Raw genomic sequence first — 23,935 nt, forward strand, 5'->3', positions numbered from 1 at the left:
CCGACGCACGCCAGTTAAATTTGGGATTTTTTGGACCGTTTTTTATCCGTTCCGCACGGAATTCCCGCCGGGAACGGGAGCGGGCTGGATCCGGTGGGAGCCACCCCATGAGCCCCCCGCCCCCCGGAATGCCACACCTCACTCGGGTTTGGATTTTTTTTTCCCTTTATTCGGATTTTTTTGCCGGTTTTTAGTTCATTAATGGGACGCGGAGCGGAGGCACTTCGGGGGGACCCCCGGGGGGGGCCGGAGCCGCCCCCCCTAAACCGCCCCCGGCTCGTTAATGGATTAATTGGCCCCCCCGAGCCGGGGGGTCGTTAAGGCACCGGGGCCGGGGGGGGGGGGTCGGAAAAATCCACATTATTGCTGGGCCGCCATTTGTTCCTTTTTTTTTTTTTTTGTTTTGTTTTTTTTTCCTGGTTTGTTTTTTTTTTTGTGGTTTTTTTTTTTAATTTTTCCCTCCTTTTTTTTTTTTTAATGGTTTTTTTTTTATACAATTAATACAAGTCTGTAAAAATATTTACAACCTCGGCTCCCGGCGGAGCGGGATCGGGAACGGGGGGGGGAAGGGGAGAAGCTTCCAGAGCAAAGCCCCCGCCCCTCCCCCACCCCGGGGGGCCGCAGCTTCCTCCCCCTTCCCCTCCCCCTCCTCCTCCTCCTCTCCCGGGTCATTCCCGGGGTGAAATTCCTGAGGTTCTCAGGGAATTGGGATCCCTCTGGGAATTCCAGTGTTTTCCCCTGCTCAAAAACCCCAATTCTTTAAAAAAAAAAACCAAAACCCAAAAACAACAAAAAACCAAAAAAAAAAACCCAAAAAAAACCCCAAAAAAAACCAAAAAAAAACCCCTGGGAGGGGGCGGGGGAGGAGCCGCGGGTGGGTTTGGGGCAAAATCCCCGGAATTGGGGAACAGAGGAGGAGGAGGAGGAGGGGGGAGGAAGGCAGAGGCGGGGCCGGGCCCTCCCCCCTCGGGAATTGTGACAAAGTGCAACGTCCCCCCCCCGCCCCCGCCCCCGCCGCGGCCCGGGGGGCACCGGGAGCACCGGGGGGGGCACCGGGGGGGCCCCGGAGCTGCCAGGATCAGCTGCAGGGACCTGCCCGGGAGCTGCCCCCGCCGGGCCGGGACCGGGATCGCCCTGGGATCCACCCCAGGATCAGCTCTGGGATTTGGGATCAGCCCCAGGAGCTCCGGGCTGGCTCCGGGCTGGTTTTTCCCCGTTTTGTCCCCGTTTTTCCCCGTTTCTCCGGCTGCCGGGCGGCGCTGCTGGCACGGGCAGGGCGCGCATCCCACGGTTAATCCAGCAGCGAGGGCTCGGCGGGGCGGATGATGGTCGGGCGGCTCGGGGCCGCCGGGGGCCTCCTGGGGGGCAACGGGGGCGCTCAGGGACCGGGGGGTCCCAGGGAGACCCCAGTGAGATCTCAGTGTAATCCCAGCCCACCCCTGTCCCGGAACTCAGGATCCCAGCCCTCCCCAGTGGATCCCAGTGTGGTCCCAGTGCAATCTCAGGATCCAGGTCCCAGTAATCCCAGTGTCAACCCCAGCAATCCAGTCAACAATCATGATCACAACCCAGTGTCCCCAGTGCAATCCCAGTGGATCCCCAGTGCAATCCCAGTGGATCCCCAGTGCAATCCCAGTGTCTCCCAGTTCAATCCCAGCATCTCCCAGTGTCTCCCAGCGCTCCCCAGTGCAATCCCAGTGCAATCCCAGTGTCTCCCAGTGCAATCCCAGTGTCTCCCAGCGCTCCCCAGTGCAATCCCAGTTCAATCCCAGTGTCTCCCAGTGCAATCCCAGTGTCTCCCAGCGCTCCCCAGTGCAATCCCAGTGTCTCCCATTCCTCCCCAGCGCCCCCCAGCCCCGCCGTCCGTCCGTCCGTCCTCCTCCGCCGATCCGGGTCTCACCTGGGCACTCGGCGGGATCTGGGGGCGGGATCGCTGGCGGCGCCGAGGCGAGGCGGGACGGGTGGGCGGGCCGTGAAGGGGGGGGGCGGCCGGCGGGGCCCCGGGCAGGGGCAGCAGCGGCGGCGGGCCGGGGCGGGGCGGGGCGCCGGGGCAGCAGCGCCGGGCGGGCGGCGGCGGGGGGCGGAAACGAACGGAACGGCAGAGGGGGGCGGGGGGCAGGGGCGACGCGGGGCCAGAGGCAAACGGAACCGGGCGGTCAGAGGGGTGGGCTGGGACGGTCAGAGGGCTGGAACGGAACGGGACGGTCAGAGGGGTGGAAACGGAATGGGGACGGTCAGAGGGGTGGAAATGGGGTGGGAACGGTCAGAGGGGCTGGAAACGGGACGCAGACGGGGACGGTCAGAGGGGCTGGAAACGGAACGGGGACGGTCAGAGGGGCGGAAACGGAACGGGGACGGTCAGAGGGGTGGAAACGGAACGGGAACGGTCAGAGGGGCTGGAAACGGAACGGGAACGGACGTGGGACTGGTCAGTGTGGAACTGGGGTGGGAATGGACATGGGACTGGTCAGTGGGGCTGGAAATGGAACCCGGGGACGGTCAGAGGGGTGGAATTGGGGTGGGAATGGTCAGAGGGGCTGGAAACGGAACGGGGACGGTCAGAGGGGCTGGAAACGGAACCGGGACGGTCAGTGGCATGGAAATGGGGTGGGAATGGTCAGAGGGGCTGGAAACGGAATTGGGATGGACACGGGATGGGAATGGGAACAGTCAGCAGGATGGACACAGGACAGGAATGGTCAGTGGGGCTGGGATTGGTCATTCGGCATGGACACGGGATGGACACGACTCAACCCCCGCTGGGAACACCCCGATATTCATGGGAACACCCACGGGAGTGCCCCAATCCTGCTGAAACCAACCTCAATCCCTTTGGGAACCTCTTGGGAACACCCCAAACCCCAGAGACCGCCCCAAACCCCCCAAACCGCCCCGGGGAGCCCCCCATGCCCGCCCCGCACCTGTGGCCGGGCCCGGGCTGCAGCCAGGTGTCGTCCACGGGCGGGGGCACGGGCGTGGACACGGTGCTGGTGCTGATGTCGCCGATGATGGCCAGCGCCTCCTTGAGCGCGTGGTACATGCGCAGCATCTCGTCGCGGCGCTGCGCCTGCTCCGCCGACTCCTCCATCAGGCTGCCCTGGTCCGACGACGAGTACAGGAAGGCCAGCAGCTCCGAGTGGATGAAATCCTTGGTCTGGGGACGGCAGGGAACGGGTGGGACGCGCTGCCGAGGGGGCTGGGAGCGTTCTGGTTTGGGGGAATCGGGGCACATTGGGGTGGGAAGCGGAGTTTTTGGGATGGGGCCTGTCCTGGTTGCTGTCCCTGAGCGCCACCTGCACGGCTCTGAGGCAGGTCCCCAGGGAGGGGACACCGCACCCTGTGCCGCCCTGGAAAACTCCAGAATTCTCCCCACATCCAGCCTGAACCTCCCCTGGCACAGCTTGAGGCCGTTTCCTCTTGTCCTGTCCCCTTTGGGAGGGAGGATCAACCCCTGGCTGGCTCCAGGGAATTGTCGGGAGCTGGGAGACGCCCCTGGAGCCTCCTTGTTCCAGGCTGAGCCCCTCCAGCTGCTCCCACAGCTCTCCATCCCCTTTTCCCTGCTCCCAAATCCCTTTTCCCTGCTCCCCATCCCCTTTCCCTGCTCTCCAATCCCTTTTCCCTGCTGCCCCCTAATCCCTTTTTCCCTGCTCCCCAATCCCTTCCCCTGCTCCCCCTTTTCCCTGCTCCCCCCTTTTCCCTGCTCCCCAATCCCTTTTCCCTGCTCCCCAATCCCTTTTCCCTGCTCCCATCCCCTTTCCCCTGCCTTCCCATCCCCTTTTCCCTGCTCCCATCCCCTTTTCCCTGCTCCCCAATCCCTTTTCCCTGCTCCCCAATCCCTTTTCCCTGCTCCCATCCCCTTTTCCCTGCTCCCATCCCCTTTTCCCTGCTCCCCAATCCCTTTTCCCTGCTCCCCAATCCCTTTTCCCTGCTCCCATCCCCTTCTCCACGTTCCCCAGCCCCTTTTCCCCCTCACATTGTTGATCATGAGGTGCATGATGGTCTTTGGCATGAGGTCCCGGATGGATTTGTTGATGATGCCCACGTAGGAGTCCACGAGGTTCCGGATGGTCTCCACCTGCCTCTCCAGCTGCGGGTCCATGGAGAAGGTGTTCTCCTGGGCGCCGTCCTCACTCTCCGTCTGCAACGGCACCGAAGGCTCAGCCCTGGGGGCAGCGACGCTCGGGAGGGGTCCCCCTGCCCCAGCAGGGCCTTCCTGGCCCCGTTCCCATCTTTGGGGTCGTTCCAGAGCCCCATTCCCAACTTTGGGGTAATTCTGGAGCCTGTTCCCATCCTGGGGTCATTCCAGAACCTCTTCCCAGCCCCATTCCCATCTTTGGGGTTATTCCAGAGTTTGCTCCCAGCCCCATTCCCATTCCAGACCCTGTTCCCAACCCCATTCCCATCTCTGGGGTCACTCCAGAGCCCCATTCCCATCTCTGGGGCCATTCCTGACCCCATTCCCATCCTGGGGTCACTCCAGAGCCCCATTCCCATCTCTGGGGCCATTCCTGACCCCATTCCCATCCTGGGGTCACTCCAGAGCCCCATTCCCATCTCTGGGGCCATTCCTGACCCCATTCCCATCTCTGGGCTCACTCCTGACCCCATTCCCATCTCTGGGGTCACTCCAGAGCCCCATTCCCATCTCTGGGGTCATTCCTGACCCCATTCCCATCTCTGGGGCCATTCCTGACCCCATTCCCATCTCTGGGGTCACTCCTGACCCCATTCCCATCCTGGGGTTATTCCTGACCCCATTCCCATCTCTGGGCTCACTCCTGACCCCATTCCCATCCTTGGGGTCACTCCTGACCCCATTCTCATCTCTGGGGCCATTCCTGACCCCATTCCCATCTCTGGGGCCATTCCTAACCCCATTCCCATCTCTGGGGCCATTCCTGACCCCATTCCCATCTCTGGGGCCATTCCTGACCCCATTCCCATCTCTGGGGTCACTCCAGAGCCCCATTCTCATCTCTGGGGCCATTCCTGACCCCATTCCCATCTCTGGGCTCACTCCTGACCCCATTCCCATCTCTGGGCTCACTCCTGACCCCATTCCCATCTCTGGGGCCATTCCTGACCCCATTCCCATCTCTGGGGTCACTCCAGAGCCCCATTCCCATCTCTGGGGTCACTCCTGACCCCATTCCCATCTCTGGGGCCATTCCTGACCCCATTCCCATCTCTGGGGCCATTCCTGACCCCATTCCCATCTCTGGGGTCACTCCAGAGCCCCATTCCCATCTCTGGGGTCACTCCAGAGCCCCATTCCCATCTCTGGGGCCATTCCTGACCCCATTCCCATCTCTGGGGCCATTCCTGACCCCATTCCCATCTCTGGGCTCACTCCTGACCCCATTCCCATCTCTGGGGTCACTCCTGACCCCATTCCCATCTCTGGGGCCATTCCTGACCCTATTCCCATCTCTGGGGTCACTCCAGAGCCCCATTCCCATCTCTGGGGTCACTCCAGCCCCTTCCCAGAGCCCCCATTCCCATCTCTGGGGCCATTCCTGACCCCATTCCCATCCTGCATCTCTGGGGTCACTCCCACTCTGGGGCCACCGGACCCTATTCCCCTGGGGTCCCCCAGCAGCACCCCGGGCATCTCCTCCTCCCTCTCCGGGGCCTTCCTGACCCCATTCCATCTCTGGGGTCACTCCAGGCCCCATTCCCATCTCTGGGGTCACTCCAGACCCCATTCCCATCTCTGGGGCCATTCCTACCCCCATCCTCTCTGGGGCCATAAATCTGGGCTACCTACCGATCCCACTCTGGGGCCCTGACCCCATCCCCCTGGGGCCTCCTGACCCCATTCCCATCTCTGGGTCACTCCAGAGCCCCATTCCCACCTGGGGCCTCCTGACCCCATTCCCATCTCTGGGGCATTCCTGACCCCATTCCCACGCTGGGGTCCGAACCCCGGGATCCTCCAGCAGGCACCCCCCCCCCCCTCCAGGGCGCCCCGGGGGGCAGCCCCGAGGCCAGCCCCCGGCCTTCGGGAAGCCTGGAACTCCCCTGCAGGACCCCGGCCCCCAAAGCCCTGAGCGCAGGAGCCCGGCCGGGAGGATCGCCCACCTCTGCTCCGTGTTGAAGATGGCGAAGATGTGTTTGGTGGACATGAATCCCTTCTCCACGTCCCTGATTTTCAGGTTGTCCAAAGGCAACATGTACTTCTTCTCCTTCTCCTGGGAAAGGGGACGAGAGGGAAGCGGGGATCAGCCTCCTGCGGGGCAAGGAGGGGCAAGGAACCCCGGCTTTGGGAACTGCAGAGCCCAAACTCCCTCTGGAAAAGGCTCAGGGGGAGATCCCCAGCCCATCCCGCGGAGCCTGGGGCGGGGAATCGCTCTGGGATCCCTGTGGGGGCTGCTCTGGGGTTTGGGATGGGGCCGGACCCCCGGAGCCCCCCTGCTCCAGCCCAGCTCCCCGGGAACGCGGCTGGAAGGAGCCTGGAGCCGCTTCCAGCCGGGGCCCCGCCGGATCGGCAACATCTGGAATTGCTTAGGAGCTGCTCCAGCTCCACTTTTGTCTCCAGATGGTCCCAAAAAGTGACGTTGGCCTTTGTGGAGAGGCCACGAACCCGGGGCCGGCCCCCTCCCCGCACGATTTCCTGACAAACCCGCGGAGCTCCTCCAGCCGGGATTCGCTGCCACGTCAGGAGCAGACAAAGCCACGGCCCCGGGACAGCGACCCCCCCGCCCCAAAAACCAGCCCAGGACCCCCCCGGGGGGACGGATGGGAGAGCCGGGCCGGCGTTCCCAGTGTTCAGACTACCTGTTCAGGTGGGAAGGGATGTACAGTAGTCTGCACATTGGTTACGCCGGCGCGGGCGGCGCCGCACTGCAGCTGCCCCAGGTAAGGGGGGATTGGGAATCGCCCCCTTTTCCCGGGAATCGCCCCCTTTTCCTGGGAATTGCCCCTTTTCCTGGGAATCGCCCCCTTTTCCTGGGAATCGCCCCTTTTCCCGGGAATTGCCCCTTTTCCTGGGAATTGCCCCTTTCACAGGAGTTGCCCCTGCTTGGGAATCCCCCCTTTCCCCAGGAATTGCCTCCTTCCCTTCCCAGGAATTGCCCCTCTTTGGGAATTGCCCGTTTCCCGAGAATCTTTCCTGGGAATCGCCCTTTTTTGGGAATTGCCCTTTCCCCGGGAATCCCGAAGATTTTCGCTGGGATTTCCGCGGGGCTGAACAGGCGGGAGGGCCGGGGGAGGCCGTGCCCCGTCGGTGCCCCCGGTTTTTTGGGGATTTCGGGGCTCCGGCATCGTTCAGAGCGCAGACAGAGCCTCATTCATCCCGAGGCTGCTCCCGTTCCCCCTGGAGAGGCCCCGCAGGAAACCGGGGGGCTCCGGGAAGGGGGGGGAATTTGGGGGGGGTCCGGGGGGTCCGGGGGTGCTGCGGGGTTTGAATCCGCCTGGAAGAGGCTGGGGAACAAAGGGAACGCGGGATGGGCTCGGGCGAGCCGGGAAAGAATAAACGCTGTGTCCGTGTGTCCTTCCCTGAGCCTGCGTGGGCTCCAGCCGGTCCAGAGCCCCCCCGGAGCCCGGGAAGCCCCCGGACCCCCGGTAACGCCGGGGGAGGAGCGGGAGGGGAGGGGAAGGGAAGGGAAGGGAAGGGAAGGGAAGGGAAGGGAAGGGAAGGGAAGGGAAGGGAAGGGAAGGGAAGGGAAGGGAAGGGAAGGGAAGGGAAGGGAAGGGAAGGGAAGGGAAGGGAAGGGAAGGGTGGAAAAGCCAAAACCTCCAGGGAGGGGCTGGAGCTGCCCCGGCCCCTCCCGGGGCAAACCCTGGGGAATGAGGGGGGTCTGCAGCGCCCCTGGAGGATCTCCCAGCTCCAGCCCCCCAAAATCCAGCGAGGGAGGGAATCGGGGTCACCCCGATGGGACCAGGAGCCCATCGCAGCTCCCTCCAGGCAATCCCAGCTGACCCCAAGATAATTAACCCCGCGCGCTAATCACCACCCCCATCCCAAGGATCCTCCTCCCAGGAATCGCAGATTCCCTCCTCACATCCCATTTTTTCCCTTCAGAGCTCCAGGAATTCCAGATTTTCCCTGTTTTTCCCTCCAGAGCCCTGGATTTTCCTCGTTTCTCTCTATGGAACTCCAGATTTTCCCCTTTTTCCCCGCTGGAATCCTGGATTTCCTCCATTTTCTTCCCTCTGGAGCCCCAGGAATCCCAGATTTTCCCCATTTTCCCCCCAAAATCCCAGATTTCCCCCGTTTTCCCGCCCGTACCTCCTCGTCCTTGTACCAGGAGAGCGACTCGGCCGTGAGCACGAACCAGTACTCCTTGGAGCCGCCCTTCATGATGCTGATGTTGTTGATGGTGAGCCAGCCCCGGCGGATCACCTGCGGCACGCGGGGCGGGGAGGGACCGGTCACAGCTGGATCCACAGCTGGATACCACAGCTGGATCCCACAGCCGGATCCCACAGGATCCCACAGTGATCCCACAGCCGGATCCCACAGTGATCCCACAGCTGGATCCCACAGCTGGATCCCACAGGGATCCCACAGCCGGATCCCACAGTGATCCCACAGTGATCCCACAGCTGATCCCACAGTGATCCCACAGCTGGATCCCACAGTGATCTCACAGTGATCCCACAACTGCATCCACAGCTGGATCCCAGTGATCCCACAGCTGGATCCCACAGATCCCACAGGATCCCACAGTGCAGACCCACAGGATCCCACAGGATCCCACCTATCCACGGATCCACAGTGATCCCACAGCTGATCCCACAGTATCACACTGGATCCAGTGATTCCACAGTGATCCCACAGTGATCCCACAGCAAGCCCAAAGCCCTCGGGACGATCCCCAGTCCCCATCGCTGTCAGGAGGGGCAGCTCCAGCAGCCCTCGGGGGGATCCCGCTGCCCCAGGGAGCCGCGGGCGCGCCCCAGAGTCCCGGCAAGTGCCCAGGAATTCCACCGGGAGTTCTCCTCCAGGATTCTGGGCACGAGGGATCCATCATGGATTCCATATCCCGGCACATCCCCGTGTGCCCCAGCACTTCCCGCACCCAGCACCCGTGTCCCCTCGGTTCCAGCACAAACCACGGCTATCCCAGCACCTCAGCCCTCTCCGGGCTATCCCAGCCCATCCCGGGGCTCTCCCCATCCCGGGTTAGTGCCGGGGCTCAGCGGGAAGCGCGGCCGGAGCGGGAGCGGCCCCGGCAAGGGGCAGAGCCGGCTCAGACACGGAGCAGAACCGGCCGTGGCTCCCCCGCATCCCCGGGGGTCCCAGCCCCCCCCCAGGGCTCGGGTTTTCAGTTTTCCAGCGGAGGAGCCACGGCAGGTCCCGGAGGGGGAGGAAGAAGCGAAGCCGGAGCTGCGGGCGGGCGGAGAGCTCCGGGTGCGGGAAGGACGGAGAGCCCGGGAATTGTGGGGAGGGGGATTTCACCTCCGAAAACCCCGGAATTCCAGGGGTCAGGAGAGGGGATTGCACCTCCCAGAGCCCCGTTCCCGCCTGGGAACCAGCCTGGCATTGCATCCGAGCGGGTTTGAAAGGAACTGGGGCGGGAAGGGGCAGAGGGAGGATCGGGGATGGGGAATGTGCAGTGGGAAAGGGATGGGAGCAAAGCCAGAGGGGTCAGGGGGGGCTTGGGGGGTTATTGGGAAATGGGATCGTGAGGAAAAGGGGCTGAAAGGAAAAAGGGGAGAGCGGGGAAAGGGGAGAGGGGGAGTTTTGAGGGGTTCCGTGGAAAAGGGAGAGGGTCTGTGCAGCCCAGCGGGAGCTGCAGCAGGAGCAGGGGGCAGGAAGTTCCTTTAAAACCGATGGATTCTGGTGAAAACAGGGACGGTTTTGGGGCTCCCACCCCCGATTCCCAGCTCTCCGCCCTTCCCGCCGCGATCCCGAGGGAGGGAACAGCCCTGCCCGGAGCTCTGGGGGTGCCCAGGAGCTCCCAGGGGAAGTGGGAGCGTCTGAAGGGCCGGGGAAAGGCCGGGTGTGCCTGGGGGATCCACGGAACAACGGGAGGCACAAACCCTCCCGGGCAGGAGCAGCAGCTCCGTGGAATAAAATTTTGGGAGAACGGAACATTTATAAAACATTTCTAAAACATTTCAGCGCCCCCTGGCCCTGCCATCCCGGCTGCATGCAGAGGCAGGACCCACGCCGTTATCCTGCTCTCCTGGGCTGTAAATCCCCAGCGGGGTTGGGAAGGATTCCCCCTCAGACACTCCCACGTTCCCGGAGCAGTGACAGGGACTGGGGGGGCACAGGGATTGGGACCCCCCCCAAGGGAATTCTGCCCTCCCTGGCCCAGGAGGGAGGAGCTCTGTGGGCTTGGAGCAGCCAGGTTGGGAGTTCTGGAAATTAGGGCAGGGCTGAGCCCCAAATTCCTGACAAAAAAAGGGAATTTGGGGGCGGAAATGAACTGCCAGCCCTTCCCTCCGTTTAGTTCCCAAAGGAATTGAGGAAATCTCACCCCCCCCACAGCCATTTTGGGCTGAATCAGAAGGATTTTGGCCTCCTGCTGCCCAAAGTTTGGGAATGCCAGCATGAGGCATTCCCTGGCACGGGCTGGGGTCACCCCAAAGCCCCCGGAGGGGACACAGGGGGGACAAACCCAAATTCCCCCTGGCAGACCCCGGCTGCTCCCTCCCCTGTTCCCACCAGCGTCCTCCATCCCGGGCAGTGGTGGGGGGGTGACACTTTTTGGGGTTGTTTTGGGGTTTTTGGGGGTGCTGCTCCTGGCAGGGCCGGGTGCTGTCCCTGCACGATCCCGCTCCGTGGTACTTACCAGGATCTCCCCCTTTGGGCGTGCAAAATTAAGGGGAAAAAAAAAAAAAAAAAAAAAAGCAGGAAAAGGAGACGGGACAGGGAAGGAAATGACAGGAGAGAGCAGGAAGCAAAAAAAAAAAAAAAAAAAAAGGAGGAAAAAGCAGGAAAAACAGCAGAAGAAAACCCGTTACATGCTATTAATGGTCATTCCCAGCGTTAATCCCTCGGAGCGGCTTCCGGAGGGAGCGAGGGCCGGGGAAGGGGCACGGCCGCTGCTGCTCATCACCCCAACATCCCCTGGGAGCGGGGGGACTGGGGGACACAGCTGTGGGGACACCCCGGGGTGCAGTGGGACACCCCGGGGTCATCTTGGGACACCCCAGGGTCATCCTGGGACATCCCAGGGTCATCTTGGGACACCCCAGGGTCACCCCGGGGTCCCTCCCGTGGACCCCGCTCCCCTGACACACTTCCCCAAATCCGGCACCCCAGATGTTTATTTTCAGGCAGGAATGCCTCTCCCACTCTGCTTTTCCATGGCCAAGCCCTTGGCTGTCAGTGTTTATGGAAGGGCTTGGCTCCCCCTGCCCAGCTCGGAGCAGGAGCAGGAGGAGGAGCAGGAGGAGGAGGAGGAATTCCAGGAGCTTCTGGCTGTACCTGGTTTGGGATCGCTCTCTTCTTGTTGATCTGCGTGTTCCGCTGCTGGGCGCTGGGAAAAGGGGGGAAAAAAAAGAGATTTTGAGGTGAGGAAGAGGAAGGCGAGCGAGGGCCACGCGCCCGGAACGCCGAGGGATCCGAGGGGTGGAACTCCAGAATTCCAGAGCCCCTTCCCGAGGTTCCTCCCGAGGTTTGCCCAGGACAGAGAGGGGGTGGGACACCGGGATCTCCTGCTCGGGGTGGGCATTCCCAGGACGCCGGGGGGAGGAGGCTGCACATTCCCGAGGGAATTCCGACCACCGAGGACCAGGAGCTTCCAGAAACACCCAAAATTCCCCCTGGATGGGGGTCAGGATTGGGATCGAGCATTACCTGCACCAGAGGGAAAAGCTACCTGTCTCTCCTGAGCACCGAGGGGCGGAACCGTTAGTCAGGAGCGGGAACAAAATCCGGGAAATCCGTTAGAATCCCACCGGGACAGCCCCGAGCAGCAAATGGGGAGGGGGGACACCCCCACCCCTGGGGAAGGGCAGCGCTGGCATTTGGGGGGTCTGGGGGGTCTGGGGGAGCCCTCCCTGCCTGCCCCGATCCCGACAGCTCCTCCCAGATCCCTGGGCAGGGCTGAGCTGGGTGAGCTCCAGGTGGACTGGAGGGAGAAGCTCCAGGATCCCAAACCCAAAGCTGGACTGGAGGGAGAAGCTCCAGGATCCCAAACCCAAAGCTGCACTGGCAGGAGAAGCTCCCAGGATCCCAAACCCAAAGCTGGACTGGGAGAAGCTCCGGGATCCCACACCCAAGGAGAAGCTCCGGGATCCCACCCCCAAGGAGAAGCTCCGGGATCCCAGCTCCAAGGAGAAGCTCCGGGATCCCACACCCAAGGAGAAGCTCCGGGATCCCACACCCAAGGAGAAGCTCCAGGGTCCCACACCCAAGGAGAAGCTCCAGGGTCCCACACCCAAGGAGAAGCTCCAGGGTCCCAGCTCCAAGGAGAAGCTCCGGGATCCCACACCCAAGGAGAAGCTCCAGGGTCCCAGCTCCAAGGAGAAGCTCCGGGATCCCAGCTCCAAGGAGAAGCTCCGGGATCCCAGCCCAAGGAGAAGTCCCCGATCCCAGCTCCAAGGAGAAGCTCAGGGTCCCACACCCAAGGAGAAGCTCCGGGTCCCAGCCAGGGGATCCCAGCTCCAAGGAGAAGCTCAGGGTCCCACACCCAAGGAGAAGCTCCAGGGTCCCAGCTCCAAGGAGAAGCTCCAGGATCCCAGCTCCAAGGAGAAGCTCCGGGATCCCAGCCCCAAGGAGAAGCTCCGGGATCCCAGCTCCAAGGAGAAGCTCCAGGGTCCCACACCCAAGGAGAAGCTCCCAGCCCCGGGGGAGCCTCCCCCCCCCCCCCCAGCCCCGGGGATGCTCCGGGGTGCCCTGGGCAGGGGGAGCTGCCCCGGTACCCACCCGGTGGCCACGTGCTGCTCAGTGAAACAGCTGGGGCAGGAGAGGAGCAGGAGAGTCCAGAGACAGAGAGAGGTGATGGATCCAGGGGAAACAGCAGAGAGCAGGAGGAGAGCAGGGAGTGTGACCCGAGAGGAAAGAGAGAAAAAAGGGGGAAAAGAGGAAAAAAAAACCAGGAGGAGAAGAGTGGGAATTGAAGGGGCAGGGGGGAGTCCGGGCACCCTGAGCTGGAGTCTGGGAGCTTCCCGGAGCTTTGGGGCTGGAAAACACCAGGAAGAGCCACGGGAAGGTGGCAGGAGAGCCCTGCCCTGTCAGGGGAGAGGATGAGGAGGGACAGACGGGACAGGGAGCGATTCCTGCTCTGGGACAGCTCCAGGGTGGCTCCAACAGCCCCGAGCATCCCAATTCCTGAGGCTGGGGCTTTTCCCAGCCCCTTTCCCAAGCCCAAACCTGAGGGAATCGGTGCTGGTGGGACGTGGGAGACTCCAGCGTCCCCACAAGGACAACACAACCCCCGAGGCCACGTGGGAATTGTCCCCCCGGGAAAGGACTCACTTGGCAAAGCCGATGAAATCCTCGTGGTTGGTGTTGATGTAGGAGAGCTCGATGTCGATGAGCAGCAGGATCTGGGGGGAGCGGGAGTCAGGGAAAAGGGGGAAAAATGGGATTTGGAGGTGGATTCCCGCTCTGGGGGTGCTGGGGACGGGCTGGGGCTGACCTGGTCCTTGGTTTTGCCCTCCCGCTCGCGGATGTGGGTGGTGACGATGCGCTCGGTCTCCTCCCGCAGCCTGGGGTACGAGCCCAGCTGGAAGAGAGGGAAAAGGGCCGGGAAGAACGGGTGGGATGGAGGCAGGCAGCTCCGAGGGGAGCAGCACCCCACCGAACCCTGCCAAAGCCCACCAAACCCCACCAAATCCCACCAAACCTCACCAAACCCTGCCCAAGCCCACCAAACCCTGCCCAAGCCCACCAAACCCTGCCAAACCCTGCCAAACCCCACCAAACCCCACCAAACCCTGACAAACCCCACCAAAAACCCTGATAAACCCCACCAAACCCTGACAAACCCCACCAAACCCCACCAAACCCTTACAAACCCCACCAAACCCTGACAAACCTCACCAAATCCCACCAAACCCCATCAAACCACACCAAACCTCACCAAACCCTGACAAACCTCACCAAACCCTGACAAACCCCACCAAACCCCGACAAACCCCACCAAACCCCACCCAAACCCACCAAACCCCCACCAAACCCTGACAAACCTCACCAAATCCCACCAAACCCCACCAAACCCCACCAAGCCCCATCAAGCCCCATCAAGCCCCACCAAGCCCCACCGAACCCCAGCACTGGGCTGACCAGTACCTTACTGGTGCACTGGCGCACGGTGTTGATGAGCTCCTGGATCACCAAATCCACACATTTCAGGCACGGCTCCTTCAGCTTCACCACCTGCTTCTTGACGATGGCCTCGAAGGCCAGGTCTGGCGTGAACAGCCCCGTCCTGGAGCCCAGCGAGAGGGAAAAGCGGGGTTGGGACAGAGCCCCATCCCAGGGAGGGATTCCCAGCTTTGGGAGAGGCAGCTCCCTGCTCAGCAGAGGAAATCCCTCCTCCAGGAGAGCCCTTCCCAGCTTTCCCTGGGAATCTGGGTCGGGAATTGTGTCCCGGGAAGGGTCTGTGAGGGATACTTGCCTCACCCCGTGGATGTTCTTGATGGCGTAGCTGATCTCCCGCCTCAGATCCTTCTCGTCGAATTCCATCTGCAAGGAAAGGGAGTGGGGATCAGGAATCGGGGATCAGGAATCGGGAATCAAAAATCGGGAATCAATCAGGAATCAAAAATCAGGAATCAAAAATCAGGAATTGGGAATTGGGAATCAAAAATCAGGAATTGGGAATCAAAAATCAGGAATCAATCAGGAATCAAAAATCAGGAATCAAAAATCAGGAATCAAAAATCAGGAATTGGGAATTGGGAATCAAAAATCAGGAATTGGGAATCAAAAATCAGGAATCAATCAGGAATCAAAAATCAGGAATCAGGAATCGGGAATTGGGAATCAAAAATCAGGAATCAATCAGGAATCAAAAATCAGGAATCGGGAATTGGGAATCAAAAATCAGGAATTGGGAATCAAACATCAGGAATCGGGAATCAATCAGGAATCAAAAATCAGGAATCGGGAATTGGGAATCAAAAATCAGGAATCAATCAGGAATCAAAAATCAGAAATCAATCAGAAATCAGGAATCAAAAACCAGAAATAAATCAGGATTCAGGAATAAAAAATCAGAAATCGGCAATCAATCAGGAATCAGGAATCAGTCAGGAATCAGGAATCAGTCAGGAATCAGGAATCAGTCAGGAATCGGCAATCAGTCAGGAATCAGGAATCAGTCAGGAATCAGGAATCAGTCAGGAATCAGGAATCAGTCAGGAATCGGCAATCAGTCAGGAATCAGCAATCAGTCAGGAATCGGCAATCAGTCAGGAATCGGCAATCAGTCAGGAATCAGCAATCAGTCAGGAATCAGGAATCAGTCAGGAATCGGCAATCAGTCAGGAATCGGCAATCAGTCAGGAATCAGGAATCAATCAGGAATCGGCAATCAGTCAGGAATCAGGAATCAGTCAGGAATCAGGAATCAGTCAGGAATCAGGAATCAATCAGGAATCGGCAATCAGTCAGGAATCAGGAATCAATCAGGAATCGGCAATCAGTCAGGAATCAGGACAGCCCCGCTGTGCAGCAGCCACAGAGGAACCACACCAGAATGGCCCATCCCAGGATGGACCAACCCTGCAGCCTCATCAGGCAGGGGCTGCTCCGATTTAGCTGCCTCGAATTTGGGGATTTTTATGGGGTCAGGGATGGTTTGGGTTGGAAAAGCCCCCAGGGAGAGGGACCCCCCAGCCCTCACCTTGACGAGCTCAAAGGGGAACCTCTCGTGGAAAATCCGGTTGATCCTGGCGCCCCCGGAGAGCTCCAGAGTGTCCACCTGGTCCCCCGAGCCCTCGATCCTCTTCTCAAAGTCCACCCCGAACTGCTGCACCATCCTTGGGGCAGGAAAACGGGAATGAGGGAGCGAAAATTCCCCTAATTCCTCCAGCTGGGGTGGGGGAGAAGCGCAAATCCCACTTTTCCTGCACGGGAGGGACAGAGCTCACGCTCCCAGGGATGCTCCAGGAAAAGCTTTTCCCCATCCCTCCCTCCCGCTGCAGGGACAGCAACCCCAGCCCGAGCCCAGCAGGGCATTGCCCCGGCTGGGAAGGACAGATCCGGGAGAGGCACCCACTGCAGCAGGGCTTTGGTTTTCCTGGCGGGGTCGTCGGGTCGGAAGTTCTTGTACTCCTCCACCTCCTTCTCCAGGGACAGCAGCTGGCTCTGCAGCTTGCTGCGCAGCGAGGGCAGCGACTCCCGGATGTGGTTGGTCAGTTGCTGCATGCAGGGGGACAGCGAAAACTGAGCCGGGAGCCCGGAAAATTCCCGTTTTCCGGGTGGGAATGAGCAGGAAGGGGCTGTCCCACCCAGAAAATTTCCCTTTTCCAGGTGGGAACACAGCAGGAATGGACTGTCCCACCCGGGGCCGTCCCACCCAGAATATTCCCCTTTTCCAGGTAGGAATGGAGCAGGAAGGCGGCTGTCCCACATAGAAAATTCCTCTTTCCCAGGCGGGAAGGGGCTGTCCCACATAGAAAATTCCCCTTTTCCGGAAAATTCCCTTTTCCCGGCAGGAAGGGGCTGTCCCACATAGAAAATTCCCCTTTCCCGGCAGGAAGCGGCTGTCCCACCCGGATAATTCCCCTTTCCCGGCAGGAAGGGGCTGTCCCACCCGGATAATTCCCCTTTCCCAGCCGTCGCACCTGGTTGAGCACCCTCTGCAGGTGCGGCGTGCCCATGCGCTCGGCCATGTGCCGGTAGGCCGGGTGCGACAGGAAGAATTTGCGCTCGGCCGCCAGCGCGGCCCTGATGTCCTTCTTGCCATCGATGTCCTTCTGGCTGCGGTTCACCACCCCGATGTAGCCTGGCACACGGGGGACAGAGCGGCGCCCAGCACGGGATGGCACCCGGGGGGCACGGGGAGACGCTGGGGGAGCCAGGGAGGGACACGGGGACACGGGGACACTGGGGACACACACAGAGTGACCCGAGGGGGACACACAGAGTGACCTGAGGGGGACACACAGAGTGACCCGAGGGGGACACTGGGGACACACAGAGTGACCCAAGGGGGACACACAGAGTGACCTGAGGGGGACACGGGGGACACACAGAGTGACCCGAGGGGGACACACAGAGTGACCCGAGAGGGACATTGGGGACACACAGAGTGACCCGAGGGGACACACAGAGTGACCCGAGGGGAGACACACAGAGTGACCCGAGGGGAGACATTGGGGACACACAGAGTGACCCGAGGGGGGACACACAGAGTGACCCGAGAGGGACATTGGGGACCTGGGGGGACACTGGGGACACACAGAGTGACCCGAGGGGGACAACAACACGGGGGACACACAGAGTGACCTGAGGGGGACACACAGAGTGACCTGAGGGGGACATTGGGGACACACAGAGTGACCTGAGGGGGACATTGGGGACCTGAGGGGACACAGGGCACACACAGAGTGACCAGAGGGGGACACACAGAGTGACCCGAGGGGGACACAGGGCACACACAGAGTGACCCGAGGGGGACATGGAGGACCTGAGGGGACACGGGGGACACAGGGGACCCGGGCCAGGCCGTACCTCTCCGCAGGGGCAGCAGTTTGTTCTCCAGCACGTCCCGGGCGTCGGTGCCTTCGTCCATCAGGTCCAGCTTGGTGATGACCCCGATGGTCCTCAGGCCTGTGGGGACAAGGGTTGATCCCAATGAATCCCAGCCAAGCGCAACAGGGACCCAGAGGGAACGGAGAGGAGGATGAGGAAGGATAAGGAGGAAGAAGAGGACAAGGAGAAGGAGGACAAGGAGGATGAGGAGAGAAGGACAAGGAGGATGAGGAGAGGATGACAAGGAGGATGAGAAGAAGGAGGAAGATGAGGAAGAAGAGGAGGACGAAGAGGAGGCCGAGGAAGCGCTCCCCATGCCCTCACCCTGCGGATCCACTTCCTTGGCCATCTTGAGCGCGTCCGAGTTGGCCAGGTCCATGTTGGCCGGGGTGACGGCCAGGATCAGGCTGCTCTCCCTGCTGATGAACTGCAGGATCATGTCCCGGATCTGGAACTCGATGTCCTGCGGCTGATCCCCCACGGGCACCTTGGTGATCCCGGGCAGGTCGATCAGGGTCAGGTTCAGCACTGGGGGGACACGGACGGGCTGAAGGGGGGGATCCCTCCGGGATTCCCGATGGAGGGCCCCAGAACCCCCGGATTTTCCCGGATTCTCCCCGTTTTTTGGGATTTTCCCTCACCGTGGGGGGAGTACACGCGCAGGTTGATGGGCACGGGGGAGATGCCCTTGTTGGTGCCCGTCACCCGGTCGGTCTCCGCCTCGATCTCCTGCCGCACCTCGTCGAAATCCGTGAACTTCTTGGATTTGCAGTGCAGGAACTCGGCATATTCTGGGGGGGAGTGTGAAAAACAGGGAATGTGAAAAACAGGGAACGTGAAAAACAGGGAACGTGAAAAACAGGGAACGTGAAAAACAGGGAATGGGGTGGAGCAGGGCAGGGGGATCTGGGGGGATGTGTGGGGAATGTGGGGAAGGGGCTGCAGGACACCCAGGAGCTCCCCTGGATCCCAACCTGCCCCACAAAAAAGGGATTTCAGCAGCTGTGGGGCCAGGCTGTGGCCGCTGGGATGGTGCAACTTCCTTCCTCCTTCCCTCAGTGTGGGCAGAGCGGAAACCTCGGCGCTGCCAGGGCTGGAATCATCCCAGACACCTCATTCCTCAGCCCTGAGCCCTCACCAACCCTCCGGTGGCCCCGGGATCGGCTCTTCCCAACCCTCCTGAGCTCCCAGGAGGTCACCAGGGGCTCTGCGATTCACCCAAATCCAGGGAATTTCTGGCCTGGCCGCTCAGGGTGAAGAGGACCAAGCAATTCTGCCCGGATATCGGGATGGCTGATGGCAACCGAGGAAACCTGGCTGGGAAAACGAGTCACCCCCAGGGCCAGCTCAGCGTTCCTCAGTTTGCCTTGGCACTCCTCCGGCCTGCCCAGCGTTCCCAGGCCTTCCCTGAGCTCTCCCCCGCATTCCTCCCTGATAAGCAGGGGGATCTGGGAGCGTGGGGGCAGCGGATGGACCCGAGGGTGCCCTGTGGGAGGGAGGGCTGCAGCGTGCACACCCCAGGGCTCACACCGAGCTCCTTCCCCGTTTTCCAGCTCCGTTCCCCATTTTCCAGCCCCATACCCGTCTTGGAGAAGATGAGCTGCAGGATCAGAGGCCGGCGAGTGACGATCCCAGAGCCACGGGGAAGGAAATCCCTGCAGGGGATGGAAGGATGGGTCAATAAGTGAATCGATGCTGTTGGGGAGAGGGCTGGGAACGCGCGGGGTCGATCCCTGCTCTCCTCTGGGAGAACAGGACGCTGCTGGGAGGGCAGATCCCCAAGGAAAGCAGGAAATTCCCACAGAATTCCTTCTGGCCTCACCGCCCAGAGCTTTTTTTGGGGAGAATCGTGCCTGGAAAAGGTGGTGCTGCAATGGTCAATTTGGGCTGGGGCTGCCACCGCCCCCTTCCCGAGCAGGGGATGGGACAGGGACAGGGAAGTGCCTGCTGGGAATGGGGACAGATAACGGCCTGGGAGCGGCTCTGACGGGAACTGCCCGGCCGGGACATCATGACAACGCCAACAACAACAACAACAACACCCCGACGGTGTCACCCCAACAGTGTCACCCCGACAGAGCGCAGGAGCCTTCCCGGCAGAGCCTGGGTGACAGCCGGAAATGAACTTCCTGCCCAACCGGGAGGACAGGTCCGGCGGGACGGGCCCAACCGGGACAGCCCCGGGTGGGGAGAGCTCAACCGGGACAGCCCCGGGTGGGGAGAGCCCAACCGGGACAGCCCCGGGTGGGGAGAGCTCAACCGGGACAGCCCCGGGCGGCTCCCGAAGGGGAAAGAGGGGAAAGGTGGGATGGAGCTCGGGGAGGCCTCAGGTGCCCCGGGATGGAGCTCGGGGAGACCTCAGGTGCCCCCGCTGAGCCCAGAGGGAACGGAGATCCTGATGGGAATGTTGGGCTCAGGGTGATTCCCACACACAGTGGGGTCTGACACCTCTGGCTCTGCTGCTCCCTCCTTGTCCCACACCTGATCCCGGGGAAATCGAGGCGACCCCCAACCCTGATCTTGGGGGAATCCAGGTGATCCCCAACCCTGATCCCTGGGGAAATCCAGGTGATCCCCAACCCTGATCTTGGGGGAATCCAGGCGATCCCCAGCTCCGATCCTGGGGAAATCGAGGTGATCTTGTGCCAGCCCTGAATCCAGGTGATCCCCTTGTCCCAGCCCTGAACTGAGCTGATCCCCTTGTCCCATCCTCAATCCCAGGGTAACCCAGCCGATCCCCTTGTCCCAGCCCTGAACCGAGCTGACCCCCCTGTCGCAGCCCCAATCCCGGGGTTCCCGTCCCCCTGAGCTGGAGGTGGCAGACCCCGAGGGCAGGGAGGGGCCTCCAGGAAGGAAGGACAGGGACAGTGGCAGTGCCACCGCCCAGCTCCGTGTCCCCGCGTCCCCCCCGTGTCCGGCTGGGCAGGATCCGGGCCCGGCCCTGACGTGCGCAGGAGCCCCGAGGACGTCACTGCCCGCACGCTGCCGCTTCCCACCTGGGCTCAGGTGTGACCAGGGCCAGCACGGGGACACGGGGACAAAGGGACAAAGAGACAAAGGTCTCAGGGCGGAGGAGTGCGGTGGGAACAACCCAGTGCCCAGAAAATCCCTGGGGAAACACCTGAGTGTGCTGAGCGTGTTTCCACGTTTCCACAACACTAACCCTGGTTCCACCTCACTCCAAATCATTCCCTTCCCATTCCTGAGGGCATTCCCCGGATTCCTCTGGCCATGGCTCCCACCCCACCGAGGCAAATCCCACGGATTTACCCCTGGATTTACCCCCAGCCCCACCAGACCTGTGGGACCCTCGTGGCCAATCCCTCGGGATGGGTCACTGCTCTTGTCCCATTCCCTGGGATTCTGCTCTCCCTCTGTCCCCAAACCCCACTGACCCCAAACCCTGGGGCTCAGCCCCACTCTGAGGAATTTTGGGGGACGCTCTCAAGGCAGGATAAGGATCCCCAGCCCGGGGTGAACCCCGGCCCTCCCTTGGGCACATAATGCCCCATTGAGGTCAGGGACTGTCCCCACCCCCGGGGGACAAGGGCTCCATTGTCCCCCAGGCCAGAGACAGCTCCGGGAAGGGCTGGGACAGGGATTTGTCAGAGCAGGGCTGGGACAAGGCGCCAAAGAGGGATGGTGGGGCCACAGAGAATCCTGGTGACGATCCCAGGCCATTCCCTCGCTGCTTCTCCCACTGAATTCAGGGATTGGGGCGCCCCAGGCCCCTCAGCACCAATCCCAGGCCCCTCAAGGACGTCCCAGTGGGGCCAGAACCTTCCCCATGGAGAAATCCCAGCCCACTGAGGCTCAGCCATGGATTTAGAGGGTTCCCAGCCCAATTCCAGCTCTCCCCAAGGGATTTTGGCACCTCAGGATTATCTCCCCGTGTATTTTGAGGGTACAAAACCCACAGAAACGGCACCATGGCTTCCCAACGCGGATCCAGGGCTTCCTGGTGGCTCGGAAAAGCCGAGCTAAAGCTCCAAGAGCTGCAGAAATCGAGAGAAGCATCCCCCCCCCACGGGCAGTTTCTGAGCCCGGCTCGATGGATCCGTGCAGATCGTTGGGACAGCGGGAACAGCCCTGAGGCCCCGGCTCATCCCAGCTGGAATTTGTGATCCGGAGGGAAAATCCCAGTCCCGTTCAGCCATCCCGGGCTGGGAGCCCCAGAACTGCCCCTGGAAGCTGGGATGGACACGGTCACCTCACCCTCCCATTCCCAAGGACAGCCCTGGGGTGTAATTAACCCTAATTAGCACGAGCTGCACGACGAGGTGGGGAAGGATTCCCGGATGGATGGATCCGACTGCACAGGGTTAATAGGCACAGAGGGGTTTAATTACCGGGGATGGTTTTCCAGCGGCGCTGTAATTAAAGACTGCCAGGAGTTCAGGACGGGGAGTAACTCCAGAATTCCCAGGAATTCAGGACGGGGAATAACTCCAGAATTCCCAGGAATTCAGGACGGGGAATAACTCCAGAATTCCCAGGAGTTCAGGACGGGGAGTAACTCCAGAATTCCACCCTGACTGCTGGAAAAGCCCAAATCCAGGCTGGGAATCCGGCCTGCACTGGGTTAGAAGGGAAAAGCGATGGATCCCAGGCTGGATTTGGGATCCACTTAGGGAAATGCCACAGGAATCCAGTGGAGAAAGCAAAACCCCACTGGAGCTCCCAGTGGGGCATTTCCACGGAGGAAGGGATGCCCAAACCAGCCTGGAACAGCGGGAAAACCGCGTGCTTGGGAATTTTGGGAACGCAGAGGCGGAGGGGAGAGCGGGATGGAGAGACACCGGGGGAAGGAGGATTCTGCCGGTGCCCCGGTGCCTCAGGAACCGGCCGGGCACGGCTGGGGCGAGCAGCGGATCGGCGCAAAGGCGCAGAAGGGCCGGGGCAGGGCCGGGCCGGGGCTGCCCAGCGCGGGTTTTGCGCGTTGCTGGGGTGACCCCCGCGCCTTGCTCCGCTCCCGTTATCGGCGCGGCCACGCTCGGCTCCCGGGCCCATCCCAGCGCCGCTCCTATCTCCGGGGCGCAGCCCCGCCGCGAGGATGATGATGGTGGTGGTGATGGGGAGGAAGGCGCACACAGCTCAGCATTCCCGAGAATTCCCGGGAGGGATCCCAGGCACGGAACCGGCACCCAGCACTAAAACCGGGGACCCCGCAGCGCCCACGGAACCCCCGGATCCTCCGGGACCCGCTCAACCCCCGCTGCCCTCGCTCCCACCGCCACTGACCGCCGTGACCCGAGCCCCCCTCCCCGCCACCACCGTACGGCCCCGCCCCGCTCCCGTTCCGTTCCCGTTCCCCCGAGCCCCTCCCGTTAGTGCCGCGTTCCGGCGGGCGCGGCCTCGCTCGGAGGAACGGGAGGGACCCTCCCGTCCCGGTCCCAGCCCCGTCCCGGTGCCGGCGCCGTTTGCGCGGCCCCTGCGCCGTTTGCGCGGCCCGTGCGCCGCTGGCGCAGCGCGGGCCCGGCCCCGCCGGCCGCGCCCTTACGCCGCCGCCGCTATTCCCGAACGCTCCCTACGCCCGTGGCGCCGCCCGCCGCTCCCGCCGCCCCGGCCCGCCGCCGCCGCCCTCCCCGCCGCCGCCGCCGCTCACCGGCCCACGAAGTTCTCGAGCACCGAGCTCTTGCCGGCGCTCTGCCCGCCCACCACGGCGATCTGCGGCAGGTCGAGGTGGCAGCTCTGCCCGATGGAGCTGAAGGCGTCCTGCAGCTTGTTGACCAGCGGGATGAGCTCCTCCATGCCCCGGTTGCCCATGGCGGCGCGGCGGTGCCGGGCCCGCGCTCCCGGCGGCGGCTCCTCCTCACGGGGCCCGCGGCGGCGGCGGCGGCGGCCAAACTTCCCCTCAGAGTCTCCTCATCCGGCACCGCCGCGCCCGCCCCGCTCCCGCAGCGCGCGTCGCCATTGGTCGGCTGGGCTGCCCGTCACGGGAGCACGCAGAGCGGATAGGAGCGGAGAAGCTGTCAATCATCCGAAAGGGCGGCACCGGGAAGACAAACCCGTTCTCTATTGGTCTCCCGGCCGTCGCTCATCGCTCACAGCCAATGGGAGGTGGCGCTGCTGTGTCAGCTGAGGCGGCGGGGATGCGGTCCCGCCCCTCACCGGTTCCGCCATTGAATTGGCGGACAGAGCTTCCCTCGGGAGCGCAGCCCCGGAGCAGCCCCGGGAACGCGCCCTGCTCTCCCTCCCCGCCCTCCCTTCCGTTAGACAGCGCGCCCGCCACTCCGAGCGGGCTGGCCAATGCAACCGAGACAGGAGTCCTAGGGAAAGGAAAACCCTCTCGCAGTGAATCAGCTGGCTGTCAGTCAGCGAGTCCTTCTC

At 62.2% G+C, this 23,935-nt stretch overlaps 1 protein-coding gene across 1 annotated transcript; it reads right to left on the reverse strand.

The window, feature by feature from the left end:
• Positions 1-168: 168 nt before the first annotated feature.
• DNM2 (dynamin 2) lies at positions 169-23,453 on the reverse strand. Its single transcript, XM_030970146.1, has 20 exons — positions 23,211-23,453; positions 19,187-19,260; positions 18,247-18,396; positions 17,930-18,133; positions 17,585-17,683; positions 16,696-16,856; positions 16,128-16,270; positions 15,753-15,888; positions 14,523-14,590; positions 14,195-14,333; positions 13,542-13,628; positions 13,379-13,449; positions 11,384-11,435; positions 10,746-10,757; positions 8,231-8,344; positions 6,066-6,191; positions 3,974-4,138; positions 2,922-3,154; positions 2,098-2,186; positions 169-1,377 (listed from the first exon to the last, which is right to left on the reverse strand). Exons 1-20 carry the CDS (start codon positions 23,369-23,371, stop codon positions 1,292-1,294), a joined length of 2,370 nt encoding a protein of 789 aa, XP_030826006.1. The 5' UTR covers positions 23,372-23,453; the 3' UTR covers positions 169-1,291.
• Between the last annotated feature and the right edge of the window lie 482 nt (positions 23,454-23,935).

The sequence above is a fragment of the Camarhynchus parvulus genome, unplaced genomic scaffold (genome assembly GCF_901933205.1).
Source record: "Camarhynchus parvulus unplaced genomic scaffold, STF_HiC, whole genome shotgun sequence".
Classification (NCBI taxonomy): domain Eukaryota; kingdom Metazoa; phylum Chordata; class Aves; order Passeriformes; family Thraupidae; genus Camarhynchus; species Camarhynchus parvulus.

Coding starts and splice junctions, on each gene's coding strand:
- DNM2 (XM_030970146.1), bottom strand. CDS start 23,371: ATGGGCAACCGGGGCATGGAGGAGCTCATCCCGCTGGTCAACAAGCTG. Junction 13,450..13,541: donor AGGGCAAAACCAAGGACCAG/GTCAGCCCCAGC, acceptor CGCTCCCCCCAG/ATCCTGCTGCTCATCGACAT. Junction 6,192..8,230: donor CCTGGTACAAGGACGAGGAG/GTACGGGCGGGA, acceptor CCCCTTTCCCAG/GAGAAGGAGAAGAAGTACAT.